The 20,810-nt window shown below is 49.6% G+C and overlaps 1 protein-coding gene across 6 annotated transcripts in view; it reads left to right on the top strand.

Annotated features, from left to right (window-relative positions):
* Positions 1–20,810, top strand: part of TNS3 (tensin 3) — a 222,342-nt gene that overhangs the window by 106,257 nt on the left and 95,275 nt on the right. For all 6 annotated transcript variants that reach the window (XM_070369418.1, XM_070369416.1, XM_070369413.1 and 3 more), the window contains 6 exons: positions 1,360–1,482; positions 4,941–5,005; positions 8,053–8,136; positions 16,851–16,963; positions 17,058–17,118; positions 17,944–18,019. In XM_070369418.1, coding sequence (XP_070225519.1) covers positions 1,360–1,482; positions 4,941–5,005; positions 8,053–8,136; positions 16,851–16,963; positions 17,058–17,118; positions 17,944–18,019 — 522 coding nt within the window. The remainder of the gene's footprint in view (positions 1–1,359; positions 1,483–4,940; positions 5,006–8,052; positions 8,137–16,850; positions 16,964–17,057; positions 17,119–17,943; positions 18,020–20,810) is intronic.

Here is a 20,810-nt window from a genome sequence, read left to right as displayed (position 1 = left end):
ATCCCACACACCCCGACCCAGCTGTCCCCAGTAGTATTGTCTTGCACAACTTGTAGTAAAATATTGATGGCAGGAAGTTGACGTTGGTACAACCCACAGACTGCGTGCAACCTCCACTGGGTTCACATGTAGCAGGGGTGTGTGTGTGTGTGTGTGTGTGTGTGTGTTGCCCTGCCATCTCATTGTATGTAGATTTATGTCACCACCACCACAATCAAATCCAGACATTTTTACCTCAAAGATCTCCTTCCTGCCCTGTCTGTACAGCTCACTCTCCCCTTCCATACATTATTCTTTTTTTAATAACAAAGATTTAGGGGAAAAATTTGAAGACTGTATAAGTGTAAGTTGTGGTATATATGATATATATGTATGCACATACTGTATTTCATATGTTGGAGTATTTTGCAGCCATTAGGATAAGAAAATAGTATGGTAAATTGCCTGTTTTATTGCTCGTTAACAAGGGCAGAGTATAGAATTTATGTATGATAGTATTTCATCTATGCCAAATAGAATTTATGTATGATAGTATTTCAGCTACGTAGAAAAAGAATAAGGGATTCATCAGAATGTTATAGCTCATCACTCTTCATGGCAGAAGGGGTGTGTGCCTTTGCCTGCTTCCAGCAATTTTCTGAATTTTTCCATCAATACACAATTTCTATTGCTTTTATAATAAGACAGAGCTCTGCCTCCCCTCCCTTCTTAAAAAAGGAAAGGAAAGCAAAAATACCAGCCCTGCATGGCCCACAGGCTTAGAGGTGGGAATGTGTGTCAAGTGGCTCAGAGTTTGTGTTTTGGGGCACAGACTTTCTTTGTTCCTGAATTGTAACCAAGCTTTGAAGGCCTCCTCCCTCCCTCCTGGGCACAGTCTTCTCTTTTGAGGAGTGTCACGTGTGATAGGCATCTCCCTCCCCGTAGTTATCTGCCCCTTGTGTGGGGGAATGGCTCACCGCATTTTCCCAAACTGCGATTTGAGTCTGAAGGGAGGAATTTTGGCAGCAGCTCATGCCAAGAACTCCTGTTTCAGATCTTGCCAGGCCTGGGCCTCTCCCCATGAGCCATGCACCATTAACGGCTCCTGAAAGCCCTTTCTAGAATTGTCATTCCAGCTGCACAAAAGCAGATAAGACTGGGGAGTAGATGTCTCATGGGGAAAATATAATCCTTCATATTTTTCTTTCCAGTAAAGGAGCCACAGTTCCCACTAAGTTTTAGAAAAGGAACACAGAATGTTGTTCTATATTATAAAATGAAATATTTTGCTAAATTAAAAAAAAAAAAAAAAGGTCTTGAGATGACTTCATAGGGCTTCTTGGAGATGGACAGCAGAAAGCCTCCTCTCTTTCCTCGTAGATTCTGGACGTGGGCTGGCCGGAGCTGCATGCGCCACCCCTGGATAAGGTGTGCACCATCTGCAAGGCGCAGGAGGCCTGGCTGAACAGCGACCCCCAACACGTGGTTGTTATTCACTGCAGGGTGAGCACCCGCTCGGGGGCCCAGGGGGACTGCCTCTTCACCCTGATTGCCTGCTTCTTTAGGGGTTTGTGGTTAGGTTTTCATACGTATCCTAAGAGGAGGGAAATAATCATCCAGCCTCCTGGAGTCTGGCTTCAGAATGCATAGGACTGATGTTCCTAAATGCACAGTTGTACATGGTGAAGCTAAGGTGGGGGCCCCTGGCAGGTAATCCTTTCATTTTCATGTGTTTTTTGTTTTTTTTACGGAAAACTCCTGTTTAAAAAGCAAAGGGTACTATTAAGGCATACAACATTGGACTCTGTGCCACCTGAGTGATGCCAGTTGATTGGCATGAGACTGTGGGCAGGATGCTACTACAGGAGTTATATGGTCCTTTCTGAGCAAGCCAGCCTGGTGGGGTGGATGTGACATGTCCATGCTTGCAGGGTGGCTGCGGGGATGTCCGTGCCTTGTCCTGGCTTCCTGACCTGCTAGGCACCCTTCTCCGACCTCCTGGAACTGCCTCTCCTCTTATTTCTCTGGTTTCTCAACTGCCTTGGCTTGTTCATAGCCTCTTCCTGCACTACTCTGGGTTCCTCAAATCTGATGCGTTTTCCCAGACACCTTGAGCTCATGCAGCATGTGGGAGGAATGCTCTGAGAGGGTTGGGGGGGCGAGGGGTGGCGCTCCATCCGAGAAGAAGGGGTCTGCTCCCTGCTCTGTACACTTTACACCATCAGGATATCTCAAAAATATGGACATTTCCACCTTGAAATGTTTCTTCCTTCAGACTTTTCATACTCAAAAGCTGCACAAAAGCCCTTTGCATTATGGACTTTAGTGTAAAGGAACCTTTTTTTAAAGTTATCAGACTTTCCAGGTGAGTTTCCTGCAAGGGTATTGAATGAGGAGGGCAGACAGCGGCTGATGATGTTCAGAGCTCCCATACTCGGTGAATTCGATGGTCACTCAGCTGAGAGGAAAAGCCTCTGGGTGCACACATGGTGTTTGCTGCTCTCTGCTTCTGTTGCTTATTCTCAAGTCAGATTTGATTACATTCTCCCACAAACAGCCAGGGAGCCCCATTAGTTCTCTTACTAAATTAAGTTAACCAGGACTTTAATTCAAGGATTATGTTATATTAAGGTGCTTCTCTCCATATTTGTATTTTGGTGCAAGCTTAAAACAAAGAGACTTTTTTTTTTTTAAATAATTCTTATCAATTAAAATGAGCTCTGTATTTTTTTACTGGGTATGGCCTATTGATTTTTACATGTGAGGATACTGCTGATGGGCTGCTTTTGCCCAAGATCCCTTCACAGGCCAATGAGGCAGTGGTCTCTAAACCACCCAGAGCACTGCAGTGCCCAGCGCTGGGGAGAACTGCCCACCTGGGGCACCCAGACCTGCTGTCAGCTGTGTCTCCCGAGGATTCTGGCTCCTAGACCTTGAGGTGCGCCCCCTTCACCATCATTCCATTTCAACAGTTCACTTTTTTAATGAACTGAATTATCAAACTTTTTACAACATCTGGGCCACAAGTGATGAACTTACCACATAGAGTCCCCTGAAACATCCTTTTCCTAAACTATGCTTGCCTTTTGAGACAAGTCTTGGCAGTGGGATTAACTGGGAACATGTTGAAACTTCTTGGAAACCATTTGCTCATCTCTTGCCCTGTTCTGGTGGCCCGTGAACCCTTCTGGAGATAATTCAGGAAACACACCATGAGAGAGAAGCCCTCTGAATTTGAATTTATAGAGGTTGACTTCAAGGGAAATTCACCGTGGTTGCTGGTGGGGTTGAGACTGCTGACTTCCCCCAAACCTGCCAGCCCTGCAGAACGGGCTCTTCCTGCCCACGAGTGCCAGGAATGGCATCCTGGCCTGGGGAGGGCAGGCAAGGACCAGACTGTGCGACCCTGTCTTCCCGCTGGATGCCAACGGTGGTATCTGTGTGTGCTTGTCCTCACCCTACCCACACTAATTTTGAGTAGAAATAGCCTGTGATTTCTCCTGGATGGTTTCACCCCCCTCCATGTGGTTTAGTCTTGAGTTGTTGGTGGAGGATACTCACTGGGACTCGTGTCATCAGTGATTTCTCTTAAGAACAGATACAAGCTATTCAGGTCCTAAAGAATGTGTCTGGTGCTTAAAGACTTCCTGTCCATAATGAGCAGCGTTAGAGACGGTGGCAGTGAAGTCCTCCATGTGCCTGACTTGGCGGAGGTGTTGTTCCCTGCTGGTGAATTTATATAAGCAACATACTTGTAAGTGTGCGGTTATAACTGCAGGCGCCAGGCTTCAGGACTGATGGTGTGTCTGCACTGAGTTTCTGAGGCGTGTACTCAATGCTCATGAGACAGAGAGGAAAACTCTCCCAGGGGATAGTCACACGCCAGGATTTTGACCTGAATTTCCTTTATCATTCCTTTTTAAGAATAGACAGAGGAGCTGCATGTTGGTGACGCAGCCATTGTGGCCCATGTGATTCTAGATCACGGGTTGTTGACTCTTCTTGAAGGAACCCAAACAGGGCTTTCCAGGCTTTGGGGCCCCACAGACTACTTCACTGCCACTGCCATGTGGAAATCGCCCCAGATGCGCCGAAACTGACAGGCGTAGCTGTGTCCCAGTCACATTTATTTGTGGACACTTGACATTTGAACTTGATATGATTTTCGTGTGTCATTGAAATACTGTTCTTCTGATTTTTCTTCAACTGTTTGAGGAAATGTTAAGACAGCTCTTAACTCCAAGGGACACAGCTGGTGGGCAGAAGTGGCCGGTGGGCTGTGGTTTGCTGATCGCTGTCCTGGGTCATGACAGTGTGTTTCAGAAGGTGGCAGTCCATGGTTCTGGTTGAGGTGGCTCATTGCAGAGCTGTGGTGCTTCCAGAACCTTCTGTTGGTGATGTTGGTCTGAGGTCCTGCTGGGCTGCCTTGTCTGGGCAGTGTGTGTCTGTGGTTATGGACTGAGTGATGCATTTTCCATAAAGCTGCCTCAGCGGGGTGTCCCCTGTGATGGTGCAGGGCTGGGTGGTGCCTGTGAAGCTGTTATGTGGCAGCACCCTGAGATTGGCTGTCCTACTCCTCTGGACTTTTCTGGGCTCTGTATGCAGCCCTCAAAGTCCTCAGCTTATAAGTGGGACATTCGGGTCTCTCTCACCTGGGTGATTAAGTCGCACTAATGGCTTCCACCCAACAGTTTTTTCCTGGCCTCACTGGGAAATGAGGAACTGACTGGCCACCTCTGTGCAGACCTGGCCTTGGGCACGTCCTCAGAGGGCCTGGTTGGCACCTACTCCTGCTGTTAGTACCCCACGCGTGTGTTCTCTGCTGAGCTGGGTGCTGCCGTCCCTCAGAACAGGGACCAGAGGAGGGTACTGCTGGCTTCCCTGTCAAAGCAGGCTCTTTGCCATCCTGTGAAGGAAGCAGTGCTTTCCTGTTCTAATGACCTCTCTTCCATCTCCTGCAGGGTGGAAAGGGACGCATCGGCGTGGTCATATCATCTTACATGCACTTCACCAATGTCTCGGCCAGGTAGGAGGGAAGTGTCCTCGCTGCCGTGGGTGTTGGGATGCTCTGAGGCTGGGTGGGCAGGAGGCGGACCCCTCGGAGCTGACTTGGAGACCAAGGCTCATGTCCCTGGTGCCTAGAAACCTAGCTGCAGCTGAGGGTGTAAGCTCGTGAGAAAGACACTGTCCTCAGTGGCAGCGATGTATGATTCACACTGAAAGCTTCAGGGAGGCATCACCGATAAAGCAAGTGCACTGTCAACCTGTGACAAGGCTGATGGGGACAGACACTACTATTAGTAAAACCAAAGCAGTGCTTCTCACTGGACACCTCGCATTCTGCCCAGGTCCATGGCGATGGCTACGGCTGCCGTGGTTTACATGCACTGTGCTTCTGGGAAGTACTTTGCATATTCCCTTTTTCTTGCTCAATCCTCCCAAGTAATCCAGGAGGGAGTAGTCATCACTCCCATTTTACAGATGAGGAAACTGAGACTTGGCGGACTTAAGACTGCTCAGGATCTTAATGAGCAGGAAGCCAGATCTGGTCTGGTTCTCAGGAGGTGCTGCCATGGGCATGGGGTTGCTGCCCGCAGGAGGTGGGTCCCGTCCACTGGGCGTGACAGGCACTGCGAGGCCCGAGAGTGAGGCCCCAGCTGCGTGCCAGGCCTCTGGGCGCTGGGTACACTGGTAGACCCAGAGGCACCCCCGAGCACACGTCTCCACTCACACTGAGATCCAGTTCAGAAAAATCGTTCTTTCTGGGTGTTGCATCTGCGTTGGCCCTCTCTGTTCAATGGCCACTTTGTGAAGTATGAACTACTCCGTTCTGAGGAAATATAAGCCTATTCATATTAGCCGATAAACCCTTTCCTTTCTAGCATTAAGGAATGAAATTTGACTTTCCAAATGTTTTCTGTGGAAACAAATTGGAGAGCTCATGCCTGCCAGGCAGGAAACCCAACCCTCCAGTGAAAGTCAGATCCTTTCTTGGTGATAATAAGCACTTGTGTGTGTGTGCCAGACAAATTGAGATTCCTGCTCACGTCACATCCCTCTGGTCAGAGAGCAGATTTCACCTGGCGGACTCTGGACAGAGGCCACCTCACATTTGTGCCCACAACAGCACAGCTCTGTCTGGAACCAGAGTTTCATGTGCCATAGACAGTCCTGGCATTTTTGGAAAGCGTGGAGACTGGGCTTTTTTTCACTGTAAGCTTATCATTGATACTCTCTCTAAATGCCGCACTTTTTTCTGAATAGCTGAAGTGTGTCTCAGCTGCACGTGTTAGGCAATTCACATGAAAGGCTCTAAACTCCGGGGTCCTCACCTAGGAAGCAGGGCTGATGGCTGTTCCTCACAGGGTTTTTTTTTGACAATTCCATGTATTATCGCATGAAAGGCATTTGCAGCATCAGTGCTGGTGTGGGCTGATGTTCATCCTGCTGGTACTAGTAGATAAGATAGTATTAAGTGCTCTTCGCTAAAGTGAAGTGACACTACCAAGATTTTTGTAAGACGGCTTTCTGAATTCACACTTTCCTAATTGGCAGCTGCATAGTTTGCTACTTCATGAATAGAATGTTATGTATTTAAGCATTTACCAGTATTGCCTATCCGGGTTGTTTGCAGTTTTTCTTTAGAATTTCAGTTGCTTCTAATGATTTTGTACACTGAAGTATGCCCTGGTGACAGATTCTCATCATTACATCTTTGATCATTTTTACTATTTCTATTTTCCCCTTAGATAGTATTCACACAAGTAGTGTAATCATAGGGACTTTTGAAGGCCTTTGTCACACACTGGGTCCAGATCGAAATAGACATTTCCAAATCGCTAAGTGAAGTAAGAAAAACATTCTGGTACCAGCACTAGGAAGATAAGAGTTCATAAAGATAGAGTCAGTGCTAATATTATGAATACTGGTACTGATATTAACAAGCTTCCCTGGTGGCTCAGATGTTAAAGGATCTGCCTGCAATGCAGGAGACCTAGGTTCAATCTCTGGGGTAGGAAGAGCTCGTGGAGAAGGGAATGGCTATCCACTCCAGTATTCTTACCTAGAGAATCCCATGGACAGAGGACCCTCGTGGGCTACAATCCATGGGTCGCAAAGAATTGAACATGACTGAATCACTTCTGCTGCTACTGCTGCTAAGTTGCTTCAGTCGTGTCTGACTCTGTGCGACCCCATAGACGGCAGCCCACCAGGCTTCCTCGTCCCTGGGATTCTCCAGGGAAGAACACTGGAGTGGGTTGCCATTTCCTTCTCCAATGCATGAAAGTGAAAAGTGAAAGTGAAGTCGCTCAGTCGTGTCCGACTCTAGGGACCCCATGGACTGCAGCCTACCAGGCTCCTCCGTCCATGGGATTTTCCAGGCAAAAGTACTGGAGTGGGGTGCCATTGCCTTCTCTGGGCTGAGTCACTAAGCAGTGATATTAACAGTGAACATAAACAGTGACCAAAATGCATTGTCAGCATTTAATAAAACAAGTGAATTCCAGAAAAAGGAACACTTAAAAATGTATAGGTGAATATGTAATTATACTTTTCACTCTAAAAAACACGTGCATCCGGTACGTTAAACATGCAGTGCTTAAGTGACCCTTGTTTTTGTGCAGCCCCAGCAACCAGCCCCTTATTTAGACAAAGTTGTTATTTTAGATGGTTGTTTCGGTAGTTAGGACACGAGGCTCATGCCCACCTTCGAGCAGTGGCAGATGGGTGGTTATCCTGTCAGGGTAGTATCCTGTGATTGTTCTGTGTTGTAAATGCAGCACAGAAAGTGCCATGTGCTAAGATCAGGAGCTGCTGTTTCAAATGGGGAACTGCAGGCCTCACTTCCCCTGCAGGCCTGGCTTCCACTTGGCCTGGAACATCTTCCTGGAGGAGATGAGGCCTGAGAAGAGACGCTAAAGTGGGTGTGCCCAAGGAGGGAATGTAGCAAAATGGAGCTCTTAGTGGGTGCCAGCTGCTCAGAACAACCTCAGGGCCTGTCCCTTGTTACACCTCACCTCCCACCCCTCCGTGGCCATGGAGTTAAATCTCTCTCTGTCTCTGCTTTCCCAGTGCTGACCAGGCCCTTGACAGATTCGCAATGAAGAAGTTTTATGATGATAAACTTGCAGCTTTAATGCAGCCATCCCAGAAACGGTATGTATCTATTCCACAGCCAGAGGGAAAGGTGGAATGAGATCTTACATTTAAAAATGTAGGGACCAGCCGTGATTAGGAGGCGGGGATTGTTGGGGTCCAGTAGTGAGTGACGAGCCACCCTGCGTGGGGATGCAGGGAGCCCCTCACCCTGGCTGACTCCCGTGTGGTCTCAGGGCTCCCTCCCCACATGCTCGGCCATCAAGTCTCCTGCACTCCCAGCTGGTGTTGGTGCTGTTACTGTGTTGGAACTGGTTTGTTTCTCCTGACCAGGGGTCTGTGAACTGTGTCTGTAAGGGGCTGGATGGTGGATGTGCTGGGCTTTGCAGGCCAAGTGGTCTTTGGCACGGCCCCTGTAAACAGAGGGGCTGTGGGTGGTAGAAGCCAGTGAAAGCAGCTTATCACCAGCAAAGCTGTTGACACACTCAGGTTCCTAGTCGGCCAGCTTCAGAGGCCCAGGAGTCCTTCTCCTTGGTCTCCTCGGCCCACGTCCCCTTGTCTCCTGCTCGGCATGGCCCCTGGCACATGCTGCGGCGGGACCCTGGGGAGCAGACTTACTCTGGCTGCCGGCCCCCAGGTGAATCCATGCTGTCCCCAGGCCCAGGTGGAGAAGAATCGGAGGAGGGTCAGGTGCGTGGCCTGAGAGGGGCCTCAGCCACTTGTCTTCCAGACCTACTTCCTCTGCAGATGGGGACATGGTGCTAAGGACACCGTGTTTTTACTTCAAAGCAAATGGCAGGGCATTTGCTCAAGAATTGCCAAGGCCATCGCCAAGATGGTTTTCCTGCCCTTTGCATCTCTTCCCACCAGGGCCAGAGGGCTGGGCCAGTGGACTTGGGAGGATTGGAAGCTTCATTGGCATCCAGGGGGCAGGGGCACAGGCGGTTTTTGTCCAGAGCCGATTTGAGGTATTTCCACTTGGGAAAGGGATTTCCAGGGTCACCAGAGGCACTGCCTGCTTCATCCTGGCTGTTCCCCATGGCAGGTCTGTTGGTGGACCAGAGTGTGTTGTGGATGTGAGATGGTGGGTTGGAGCCTGGCTGTGCCCTGCTCTGAGCAAAGGCCCCACAGGGCATGTGAGTTGCCTTGGAAAAACCAGCATTTCATTAGTATTACAGTTAAACAGCCCCTTGATCTATTTTGAACCATTAAGTGTCATTTCTTGGTTGAGCAGTTTCCATAATGGTTACATTCATATGAGCCCCTGTGTGAGATGTGAGGGAAAACAGGGAGTGACCCACCTCAAAACTCAGCACACACCAGGGAAGGATGTTTGCCTTATTTTCTTCTTTTTATTCTTATTACTTACTGCAGCTTTAAAAAAAAATTATTTTGTATTGGAGTATAGCTAATTTGGGGTTCCCTGGTAGCTCAGCTGGTAAAGAATTGGCCTGCAATGAGGGAGACCCCGGTTCAATTCCTGGGTTGGGAAGATCCCCTAGAGGAGGGCATGGCAACCCACTCTAGTATTCTTGCCTAAAGAATCTCCACGGACAGAGAAGCCTGGTGGGCTACAGTTCATAGAGTCGCAGAGTAGGACACAGCTGAATGCCTAAGCACAGCACAGCATAGCTAGTTTAACAGTGTTAGGATAGTTTCAGGCGGACAGCAAAGGGACTCATCCATACATGTGCGTGTATCCATGCTCCCCCGAATTCCCCTCCCATCCTGCTGCCACATAACACTGAGCAGGTTCCCTGTGCTATACCATAGTTCCTTGTTGGTTATCCATTTTAAATAAGCAGTGTGTACCTGTCCATCCCAAACTCCCTAAATGTCCCTTCCCCTATCCTCCCTGCCCCTCCCCACCCTGGCAACCTGTAAGTTCATTCTCTAAGTCTGTGAACCTGTTTCTGTTTTGTAAATAAGTTCATTTATGTCAAGTCTTTTCAGATTCCACATATTAATATAAGGGATATCATGCGATGTTTCTGCTGCAGCTTTTTAATACCATTGAAGGAGTGTGGAAAAAGGGAAGTATCCTCCCACTTTAACTTGCCCATGGTTCTCCCGCGTGATTACACAGCAGAAGCTGTAGTATTGACACTGATGAGGGTGGCGTGGGTTAAACCCAGCATTTCGAGGCTGATCTTCCTGCTCCTTCAGAATAGGGGAGCCTATCCTGACAGCACCTGCCTCAGAAGATGCTCGCCACCTCGTAACGGAGCAGGTTCCTGACTGAGTGAAAGAATAGGTACTTCTGGAGGAATATTTGAGACCCGGAGGATGTGCGGTGACCACTCATGTGGGGACGGATTCAGTGATGGTGGGACCATCACTGTGGTCCCAAAGCCCGAGGGGGGAGCTCTGCAGGCTACTTTAGGACTGAGCTCAAGAAACCTTTTCAAAAGCAATCTCGGGATGAGAGTGGATTAATTAATTAGAGAACAGACTTATGGACACCGGGGGAGGGAGGAGGGAGAGGGTGAAATGTATGGCGAGAGTAACATGGAAACTTACAATACCATGTGTAAAATAGATAGCCAGTGGGAACTTGCTGTATGACTTAGGGAACTCAAACAGGGCTGTGTGACAATCTAGAAGGGTGGGATGGGGAGGGAGATAGGCCGGAGGTTTGGGAGGGAGGGGACATGAGTACACCTATGGCTGATTCTTGTTGATGTTTGACAGAAAACAAAATTCTGTAAAACAATTATCCTTCAATTAAAAAATAAATAATGGGTTTATGAGCTGGAGAGGCTGGAGGCCCATTTGATGGGTGGCAGATTCTCTGTCACTTTGTGCGTCACTCCTAAAAACCACTGAGCAGTTGACCTGCAGCAGCTTGGCCAGCAGTGGTTGTTGGAGATTGCTTGCTTCCAGTAGAATTCCTCAGGCGAGAGCACTTACCTCTCCCTGCACCTTTTGCCTTGAGCAAGCCTCAGGAGCAGCTTGAGGTCACCCCAGGTGACCTCCTGTGGGGATGATGAACCTTCTGCTTCAGAGAGGCACCCGTGACCTTGGAGGCCCTTTCACTTTGACAAGTAATTAAAGAAAAACCTACAGCCTTAGTTATCAACAGCATCATGGGAGTCATGACTTAAATCATGAAATTTTCTGACCTCCTTTTCTTCTCCCCTTTTCCTTTCCTCCTCCCCTTTTCCTTTCCTCCTCCGCTTTTCCTTTCTTTCCGTGAAGGAGTTGGGAGCTAGTCCTATTACTTTGGGTTTGTTTAGCGGGTAGAATGACAGGTGACTGGCTCGCTCTTTGGGACAGCAAATCTCTCCTGAGAGTTTGGGGAAGAAGAGACACCCCGGAATTCCTGGGTGAGGGTCGTTCCTATGTCCCATGAGGTAGAGGAAGAGAAGCCAGAAGTCTGGGCATGCAGAAAGCAAGATTGGATTCCTAGGTGTTTCTAGTAGCTGAAAAGTTCCCCAACATTGCAGCATTCTTTGATACTTAAGTCCCTTGGACAGAGATTAAACCAGTTAATCCTAAAGGAAATCAGTCCTGAATATTCATTGGAAGGACTGATGCTGAAGCTGAAGATCCAATACTTTGGCCCCCTGATATGAAGAGCTGACTCATTGGAAAAGACCCTGATGCTGGGAAAGATTGAGGGCAAGAGGAGAAGTGGGCAGCAGAGGATGAGATGGTTGGATGGCATCATCGACTCAGTGGATATGAGTTTAAGCAAACTCTGGGAGATAATGGAGGACAGGGAAGCCTGGCATGCTGCAGTCCATGGGGTTGCAAAGAATCGGACACGACTTAGGGACTGAACAACACCGCAAAAACCCTACAGTCCTCTTTTTTCCAGGTCACACTCAGGTGGCCTAGAGCGGAGCTTCTCAGCCACTCATCTGAGAGACTGACGAGGGTATGAAAGAGTTCTGGGACAGCAGGATGAGGCCCCCCCGAATAAAAATTCATGAAAAATTCATTTTACTGTACAAAGGTTTTCTTTACCCCTCCCGCACCACACACACTGATTGGTGGTGCATAGAGAGGAGATTTGCTTGATTTATGGCGTCGAGTGTCCCATCGCACACAACCAAGAGTGCCTCCCTGGACTGAGGCCACAGTCACTGTGGGATCTGGAGTTTCGGATTTGCCAATTAGGGTTGCCTGGAGGAAGGCCCCCGAGAAGGGCAAGGAGCCTGTGCTGTCCTCCTTGGCCATGTCAACCTGTCTGTGTTCTGGGTGGTAGGCTGGGGTGACAGGCGAGGCCCCTGGGCTTACATCAGCTCATTTACATCAGCCATCAGCCACGGCTAGAGGGAACAGGCAAGGGTGCTGTCTCGACGCTGTCCATACACTTTACAAAAATAAATATACAAATGACCCTTGTCACCTGTCCCTCTCTTAGGAGGTAGATGGTGACATGAGTTGGTGTCAAGTTTTCTTCAAAGGCCGTTCTGATGGTAGTCGGGCTGCTAACAAACGTTATGCTAACTTTTGCAATATTAACAAAATCCAGAACTTGAACTCAGAAGTTATAGTTGTACTGTATCCTATGAACAAGTAACCAAAAATGACTTCAGTTCCACAAAGTTAGGCAGTAAAGTTGCTGAAAAGTAGCACTAACGAATAGAAAATACCTGAAATGGATAAAATAATTTTGTATCTTTTCCTTATTAAGAAAGCATGTGAAGGAAGGAGTAAGTTGCATTGTACAATATTTTTGTCTTTGATTTACCTAACTATGGATCCATATAAAGCAGATTTTTATAAAGGGCAGATGAGAACTGTAGACCGGGAGCTTGATTGCAGTGGTTCAGTGATGAACTGGTTAGAAGGGCAGATGTCCGGGATCTCCTTCCTCCCCTCTGTCTCTAACCCCGTGTGAGTGTGAGCCCTGGTCTTCCAGCTCCTACTTCTCTGGTGATGTTGACACTGCTCCTCAAAGAAGCACCTTCACGCTCCCTCTGGCCACTGGGCGGCAGTGCTGGCCAGGCTGTGTCAGTGCAGGGGGCGGACCCTCCATGTTGGCATCAAAAAGTGAATCGGGGACTTCCCTGGGGGCGCAGTGGATGAAAATTCACCTGCCAGTGCAGGGACACTGGTTTAATCCCTGGTCTTGGAAGATTCCACATGCTGCGGGGCAACTGAGCCCATGGTCCACTGTTAGAGAGCCCATGTGCCACAACTGCTGAGCCCATGCTCTAGAGCCCGTGAGCCAGAACTACTGAGCCTGTATGATACTAAAGCCCCTGAGCCTAGAGCCTGTGCTCTGCAACAGGAGAGACCACCACACCGAGAAGCCCACGCACCGCAATGAGCCCACTGCTCACCGCCACTGAGAAAGCCCGCGCGCAGCAACGAAGTTCCGGCACAACCAAGGAAAAAAAGTGAAACAGAAACCGACCACCCCTGCCTTCCGTGATGCCTGGTCCGTGTTTTGGTGGATCCCTGAGATGTCCAGACTGAAGGGCCATCTTGCCTGGAGCGGTCAGTGCAGACTGAGCAAACGGCCAGGTGCCCATGGAGTAAACACACCGGCTGGGCCACTGACAAGGCCATGGAAGCGGGTTGCGTGGTGACCAGGGCTGCGCAGCACTGGAAGAGGGGAGACTGCTGTCCAGATTGGGCAGGGGTTCCCAACCCCAGTTCAACATCCCTTTTCATATGCTCACAAGCAGGGGGCCGGCGAACCCAGAAATCTGTAGTGCATGGCATTTAGGTGATTAAATATAGGTGCACAGGTCACGTGAACTTTCCCGTGTCTGCCCCCAGTGGAATCGAGGCATCTGTTGTTCAAATAGAAGATGAAACGAAAAGGCCTGTGGAGCCATCTGGTGGTCAGAGCCCTGCAGCCATGGCCTGGCTTCGTGGTCTCAGGACCCCCAAGGCTTCCATCTGGTCTCTGTGGCTTGGGTGAGTGAGGTTTTGTCCTCTTCTGAAAGGGAAGAGCGATTTGCCACCAGGAAAATGTGAACACCATCAAGGGCACCTAAGTTGAAGCTAGCATTTTTTTTTTTTTCTAAAAGGATGGCTTTTAAGTAGAGTTTATAAACTTTATTTTTAAAATTTACTGGATATTTATTTCCTCTTGTTCAGTTTGCTTTGTATGCAGATTCAACTGCTTGAGATAATGGACTGCATCTGAATTGCTGGTGTAAATTAGATATTTAAAAAATTTTGATGTACTTGACAAATGACATTATGTAAATTTAAGGCGTATGACATGTTTTTTAAAATTTATTTTGAAGTTTGTTTTTAATTGGAGGGTAGTTGCTTTACAATATTGTGTTGGTTTCTGCCATACATCAACATGAATCAGCCATAGGTATGCACATGTCCCCCTCCCTCTGGAACCTCCCTCCCGCCTCCTACCCCATCCCATCCCTCTAAGGAGCTCAGCCTGCTAGTCTGTGACAACCTGTTCATTTTATTTTGTGACTGCCTGGAATCTTCATTGCTTTATGCAGGCTTTCTCTGCTGGCGGTAGGTGGGAGCTACTCTTTGTTGCAGTGCACGGGCTTCAGTAGTTGTGGCATGCAGGCTTAGTTGCTCTGTGGCATGTGGACTCTTTTGGGACCAGGGATCGAACCCATGTCCTCTGCATTGGCAGGTGGATTCTTAACCACTGCACCACCAGGGAAGTCCTAAGTTGCATCATATGTTAATTTGATGCATTCATATGTTGTAGTATGATTGCTATTATAGCCATAATTAGCACCTCTGTCATATTACATAATTATGATTTATTTTTAGTGGTTGGAATAATTAAGTTCTATCTCTCAGCAAGTTTGATAATTATAATACAGTGTCTATATTTACTATGCTCATGCTGGTGTTCCGTCACTTCAGTCGTGTCCAGCTCTTTTGTGACCCCATGGACTGTGGCTCACTAGGCTCCTCTGTCCATGCGATTCTCCAAGCAAGAATGCTGGAGTGAGTTGCCACGACCTCCTCCAGGGAACGCATCTCTTGCGTCTCCTGCATTGCAGGCGGATTCTTTACGGCTAAGCACTGGGGAAGCCCATACTTACCATACCGTGCGTTATATTTCTAGGGCATATTTACTGCTCATTGTAAGTTTGTACCCTTTAAAAATTCTGTTCTGTCCCCAAGGCCCCAACCCCTGGTGACCACCATTTTACTCTGTTTTTGTATGTGTGGCTTTTTTAGATTCCATATATGAGTGCTGTTCTACCACAGGGAGATGTTACCTCACACTTGTTAGAAAAGGCAGTGGTCAAGACAAGAAAAAACAAGTGTTTACAAGAATGTAGAGCAAAGGGAGCCTTTGTGCACTATTGCTGAGAATGTAACCTGGTGCAGCCACTGTTGAAAAGAGTGTGGAGGTTCCTCAAAAAATTAAAAATGGAACTACCATGATTCAGCAATTCCACTTCTGGGTACATTTCTGAAGGAAATGAAGACAGGCTCTCGAAGATATCTCTTCATGCCCATGTTTCTTATTCCCAATAGCCAAGATGTGGAAACAATTTAGATATCCCTCAATGGGTAAATGAATAAAGAGTATGTGGTAAAAATGTGTGATGGAGTGCTACTCAGCCACAAAATATAATGAAATTCTGCCATCTGCAATAACATGGATGGACTTTGAGGTCATTATTCTCAGTGACGTAAGTCAGAGAAAGCCAGAATTTTTTTACCCTAAGTGGGCTGAGCCTGAGTAGCATTCAGTCCTAGGGTGTTTGTGTGGGGGATGTCCCTGCTCTGTGGGGAGTGGACTAGAGTGAGCTGGCTGGAGGGTATGGAGGAAATTGTGCTGGCCACACAGCCTGGTGATTCAGTGATTGCTTCCTTCCTGCGCCTGCATGGCTCTGTGTTGGCATTAGAGATGTACAGAGATGTTGGATGTCGTGGGGTTTGCGTTTGCTCAGGAGTCACGCACAATGAATAGAGAGAGGGGCTGAGGCTGGGCAGCATCTGCGAGGTTGGCAGGTCTGTGCTCTCTTGGGTAGGTGTGCCCTACCACCTTGTGCCTTGGGAGAAACCAGTGAGGAAGCATTTCTTGGGTAGAATCTTCTCTCTAGACTGTCAAGCACCCACGCAGGGTGCGGGTGTCAGCATGGCACACAAGGCTGTGCGTGGTATTGAGAGAGAAGACAGGTCTCCCAGCTCACCACAGACTTGATCATCCCGCTGCTGTGATGGGCAGTGAGGAGGAAGGGTACAGAGGAGACAGAAGACAGGAGGGCGGGGTGGCTCAGGTGGCGGCGGGGGCCTCTCACAGTGAGATGGGGCATCCACAGGCTTCCTGTGGGCTCACTGTGTGGACTCCAGCCTTCTGTAGGTTTCCTGGTGTGAACAGAGAGAGCGGTGGGTGGGACTGAGAGTTAGACTGAGTTACCTTGATGTGTAGTTTGGTTCAGAGAGCATGCTCACGTGACTGCAGGTCTCTTGCCTTTCCATTCTGGGTGGGGGACTGTGACATCCCGTGGCCTAGCCCTGCCCGGCTCTGGTTCCGTGGACAGAGGTGATGCCACCTGCGCTTGGGGTGCAGAGCAGGAGGCGCCATGTGTGGGGGCTCACGCCCAGGAGGCACCCTTGCTTGTGGTTCCAGATGACTGGCCACATCAGTGTGGGAAGCCCGGAGACTCTCTGTGGGGTTGTGGGCTTAGCCGTGCTCTGCAGGGCATGGGTCAAGCCCTGGCATGCAGACACCTCTCCTTGCTGTGAGCAGTTAGGATGGGTCCTCTTCCGAAACTCCCGAAAAAGCAGGCACGTTTCCTCCTTTCCCTCCGACCCCACCTGCGCTCCAAGCTGTCACGGAAGCTCTAAGCTGCTGCCCTTTGCAGGTATGTGCAGTTTCTCAGTGGGCTCCTGTCAGGAACGGTGAAGATGAATGCCTCGCCCCTGTTCCTGCATTTCGTCATCCTGCACGGAACCCCCAACTTTGACTCGGGTGGAGGTGAGTGTCTCCCTCAGGGTGGGGTCTGGAGATGTGCCGCCTGGCACTGGCCCCCAGTTCTGCGTGTTTATAGCCGACTCTGCCTGTGTTTCAGTGTGCCGGCCCTTTCTCAAGCTCTACCAGGCCATGCAGCCCGTGTACACGTCGGGGATCTAGTAAGTGCGGCTGCTCTCCTGGGGACCGTGGGAGAGCCAGGGAGGGGCCTGCTCCAGGCTGCTTCTCCCTTGGGAGGTGTGGGAGGCGTGATTCCTGGAGAGCCCAGAGGAGGGGACAGAAGGGGAGCCATGGGCGGGTGCCCATCACCCTGCCTGCCGGGTGTTTGCCACTGTCACCCAGCTGGCTGTGCGAAGACGCAGGGGCACAGGAACCCGGGGGCAGGAGAGGGTCCCGCACTGTGTGGGAGTAATCACATCGGAGCCTGCGACAGGGCCATGGTGTTTTGCCTTTCTCTCCCCTTGGCAGTTTAGATAAAGGGCAGGCAGATGTTTCCAGAATATGTACTAATTCTAGACTTACTTGATTTGCTTTTTTGGGAGTTTGGATTAGCATTTTATACACATTAATAGAAAATGAATAAAGGTAGAAATGTGTTGTCGTCACTCAAAATGAACTGTTATCGTATGTCTGGACTCCTGTTGGACCCTGGCATCGGTGATACTTGGGCCATGTCACCCTCTGCTAACCACAGAGGCTGTGCTGGCAGAACCCCAGTAAGCCACGCTGCGTGCCCCGCCGTGCCTGGGCCCGGGGTGGGCCTGCGACCACTGGCCCTGACATTGCTCTCAGGACCCTGCCTGGCCCCATTGCTTTTTTATACCTTTTAGACTCATTTTCATAGGAGAGAGTCTAAGGAATTGGGATGCCTGGGCCAAGCAGGATATTTTGTCTAATTTCAATTGTAGGGTTCCTTTTCTCAGAAGGAATTCTTTCCATTAAATCATGAAATTGTATAATGATGTGCCTTCTTCTTTATTCCAAAGCAATGTTGGCCCAGAAAACCAAAGCAGGATCTACATTGCCATCGAGCCGGCCCAGCTCCTGAAAGGGGACATCATGGTGAGTGTCATGGCCTTGCCCCTGCTCTCCCAGGAATCATTGGAAAGGGAAAAACAAGCTCATCTTAGAGCAATAACATCAGACCCTGCCCCCCGAAAACCTGTAAGAAGAATGGAAAGTAGCCTTTACCTTAAGGAAATCGGTTGATTTTCTGAGTAAACCTGTTTTAATAAAAGGAACAGAACAAACTGTTAGAGCCACTTGCTATGTGCACCCTTGAAATTAAAGTCCTAACTCAACCACTGCTCTTCCCAGGATTCCAGTTCCCCAAGCATAATGTGCAGTCTTAAAATGACTAGGCCTTCCAGGGGCAGGCACAGACATAAAATATTCACCGTTAGTGTCTAAGATACAGCCAACGTCTTGCAACTTGGCTTATGAGTGAAACAGTGATTTCTCCAGGTCGTTTTGATTCTTGGGTCTGCTGCTTCTTGAGGGAGACTAGCTTTTCCACCTTTGTCTTTTATCTATCTTGAGTATTAAAAAATGCATACATCTAAAATAATTTAAGAGAAAATTGTCTGAAATAATGAACAACTTTGAGGCACATGTGTGTTTCCCACACGCATAGACTAGCTCTCCTATAATCTATTTGAGGCCTAGGAGGATACCCTATGACAAGAAGATAAGATAGTTTACAAATTGACTTTTTATTTAAGTGGCTCAGTCAGAGTTTTCTAGGATTCTCATTGTGCATGTGTGTGTGTGGGGTGTGTGTGTGTGTGTGTGTGTGTGTGTGTATGCACTCAGTCGCTCAGTTGTATCCAATTCTTTGTGACCCCCTGGACTCTAGCCTGCCAGGCTCCTCTCTCCATGAAACTTTCTAGGCAAGAATACTGGTGTGGGCTGCCATGCCCTCCTCTGAGAGATCTTCCTGACCCAGGAGGTCAGCCTCTCTTGTGTCTCCTACATTGACAGGCGACTTCTTTAACACTGCACTGTCTGGGAAGCCCATAGGATTTTCATTAGTTTTCCCATGTCTGGTTGTGGGGCTCCTCCTCCCAGAAAGAGCACCTGATGTGGGCTGCTGGCTGCAGGTCTTCCGGAAGCCGGTGGGGGATTCACTGCATCTGCCCCTTCTCTCTACTCTTCCTCCCACCTCCTTCTTTCCTCCGTCTTTCCATCTTCCTCCTCCTCTCCCTTCCACTGTCTCTTGCCTCCCCTCTTCCTTTTGCACCATCAATTTATTTGTCCAGCGATCCTTTTTTGAGTATTCTGAGCTTTCCGAGTTGGGCCCTAGCACAGCAAGGAAGGGGAGGACAGAGGGACATCTTTGCCCTGGAGGAGCCTGGTTGGGTGAATGGATATCAGGAGGGGAATTCAGTAGTACCAGAGTGGGTCCTGATGGCTGAGGCCGGCTGACCTGGAAGTTCAGGTGGAAGTGCCCTTGGAGTTGGGTGTGAGGCTCTGGCTTGGGGGTGCAGCAGTCCCCAGGCCTTGAGGATACCCTTGTGGAAGTTAGTTGTCTTGGGAAGTTGAAGCCAGATTGTGTTCTTTTGTGTGTCCCGAAAATGCACTGAATCACCTCTTAAGGGTAAGCCTTCTAGGACTCTTGACTTAGAGGAGTAGCAAGGATGAGAGGAGAACACGCCTGGTCTCCAGCGGAAGGAAGGAAGCCCCGCAGCTCTTATGAGCAACAGCAGATAGATACGGCCCAAGGGCATCAAGCAGAGGGTGGGCCTTGAGTCCCATGCCTGGGCTCCCACCAGATCTACAGCTTAATGGGGCTGGGTGGCCTCAGACGGGTCCTTATCCAAGCTTGCACCCCCTTCTGCTGCCTGAGGCCTGTAAGTGGGCTTCATGGGGATGAGATTGAACTGGGGTAGCTGGCAGGGTGTGAAGGCTACATAGTATAATCGAGCACCCGCTGGTGGGGCCACCACCTGCACTCCTGGAAGACGCCCTCCCCAGCAGACCTCACCCCCACGAGTCTCCCTGCTGTCCTAGGGCAACAGGGGCACTGCAGCCAGCCCGCCACCCCGGAGCAAGGTGTCTGAGAAAACATCACGTGCTGGAATGCAGTCTGAGCAGGCGGGTGGGGTCTTTCTGAGGGGACCTGGGTGGGAGGTTGTGGTTTGGCCCTTGGTAACTGTGAGGCAGGTCTGGGAATGGGCAGGGCAGGAATGGGGAGCAGGTGGGGGAAGGACGTGGTGGCAGACGTGCTTGGACTTGGTTCCCATGAGCTGGCACGGGTATGATGCCAGGAGCCATCCCTGGGCACGCAGCGCACTTGTTGAAGCCACAGCAGGAAGGCTCCCACCTGTGAGTTTGGGACACTGTCTCCTGCTCTGTCTTAAGATGAGAGATGGTGCCTGGGGCACACACAGCCGCATGAAAGGTGCCTGTCGCCGCATGCGGTTGGCCCATGGCTCTTTTCAGGTACATTGGTAAGTGGCTTCCATCCAGTGGCTACGGGGACTCACTGACTTGCCCCTCCCTGTGCCTTTGCTACCTCTTTGCAAGAAGTCCGAAAGTGTGATTATTAGGCCCTTCTCAAGAAGTTTCATTTCCAGTGCACACTGATGAGTCTGCTCAGTGCCCAGTGGGGCCTTCTGAAGCACCAGCTATAGGTGAAGGTGTTGGGCCAGCGAGGGTTTGGGGAGCACCTGCCTGAGACCTCTGGGCCCAAGCGAGGCCTGGGTGGGGATGTCGGGTGGCCACCGGTGTGGCAGGCACGGTCAGTTTAGAGCCGTCAGACTGGAGCCTTCCTCTTACAGTGCTGGCAGCTCATGGCCTGCATGCAGGGTCTTCAAGGGGAGGGGGACCTCCCCCCAATCACGGGAGAACAGAG

This window comes from Bos mutus, chromosome 4, assembly GCF_027580195.1.
Source record: "Bos mutus isolate GX-2022 chromosome 4, NWIPB_WYAK_1.1, whole genome shotgun sequence".
Taxonomy (NCBI): domain Eukaryota; kingdom Metazoa; phylum Chordata; class Mammalia; order Artiodactyla; family Bovidae; genus Bos; species Bos mutus.
The sequence above is the reverse complement of the archived record's forward strand: the minus strand, read 5'-3'. Positions and strand labels throughout refer to the sequence as shown.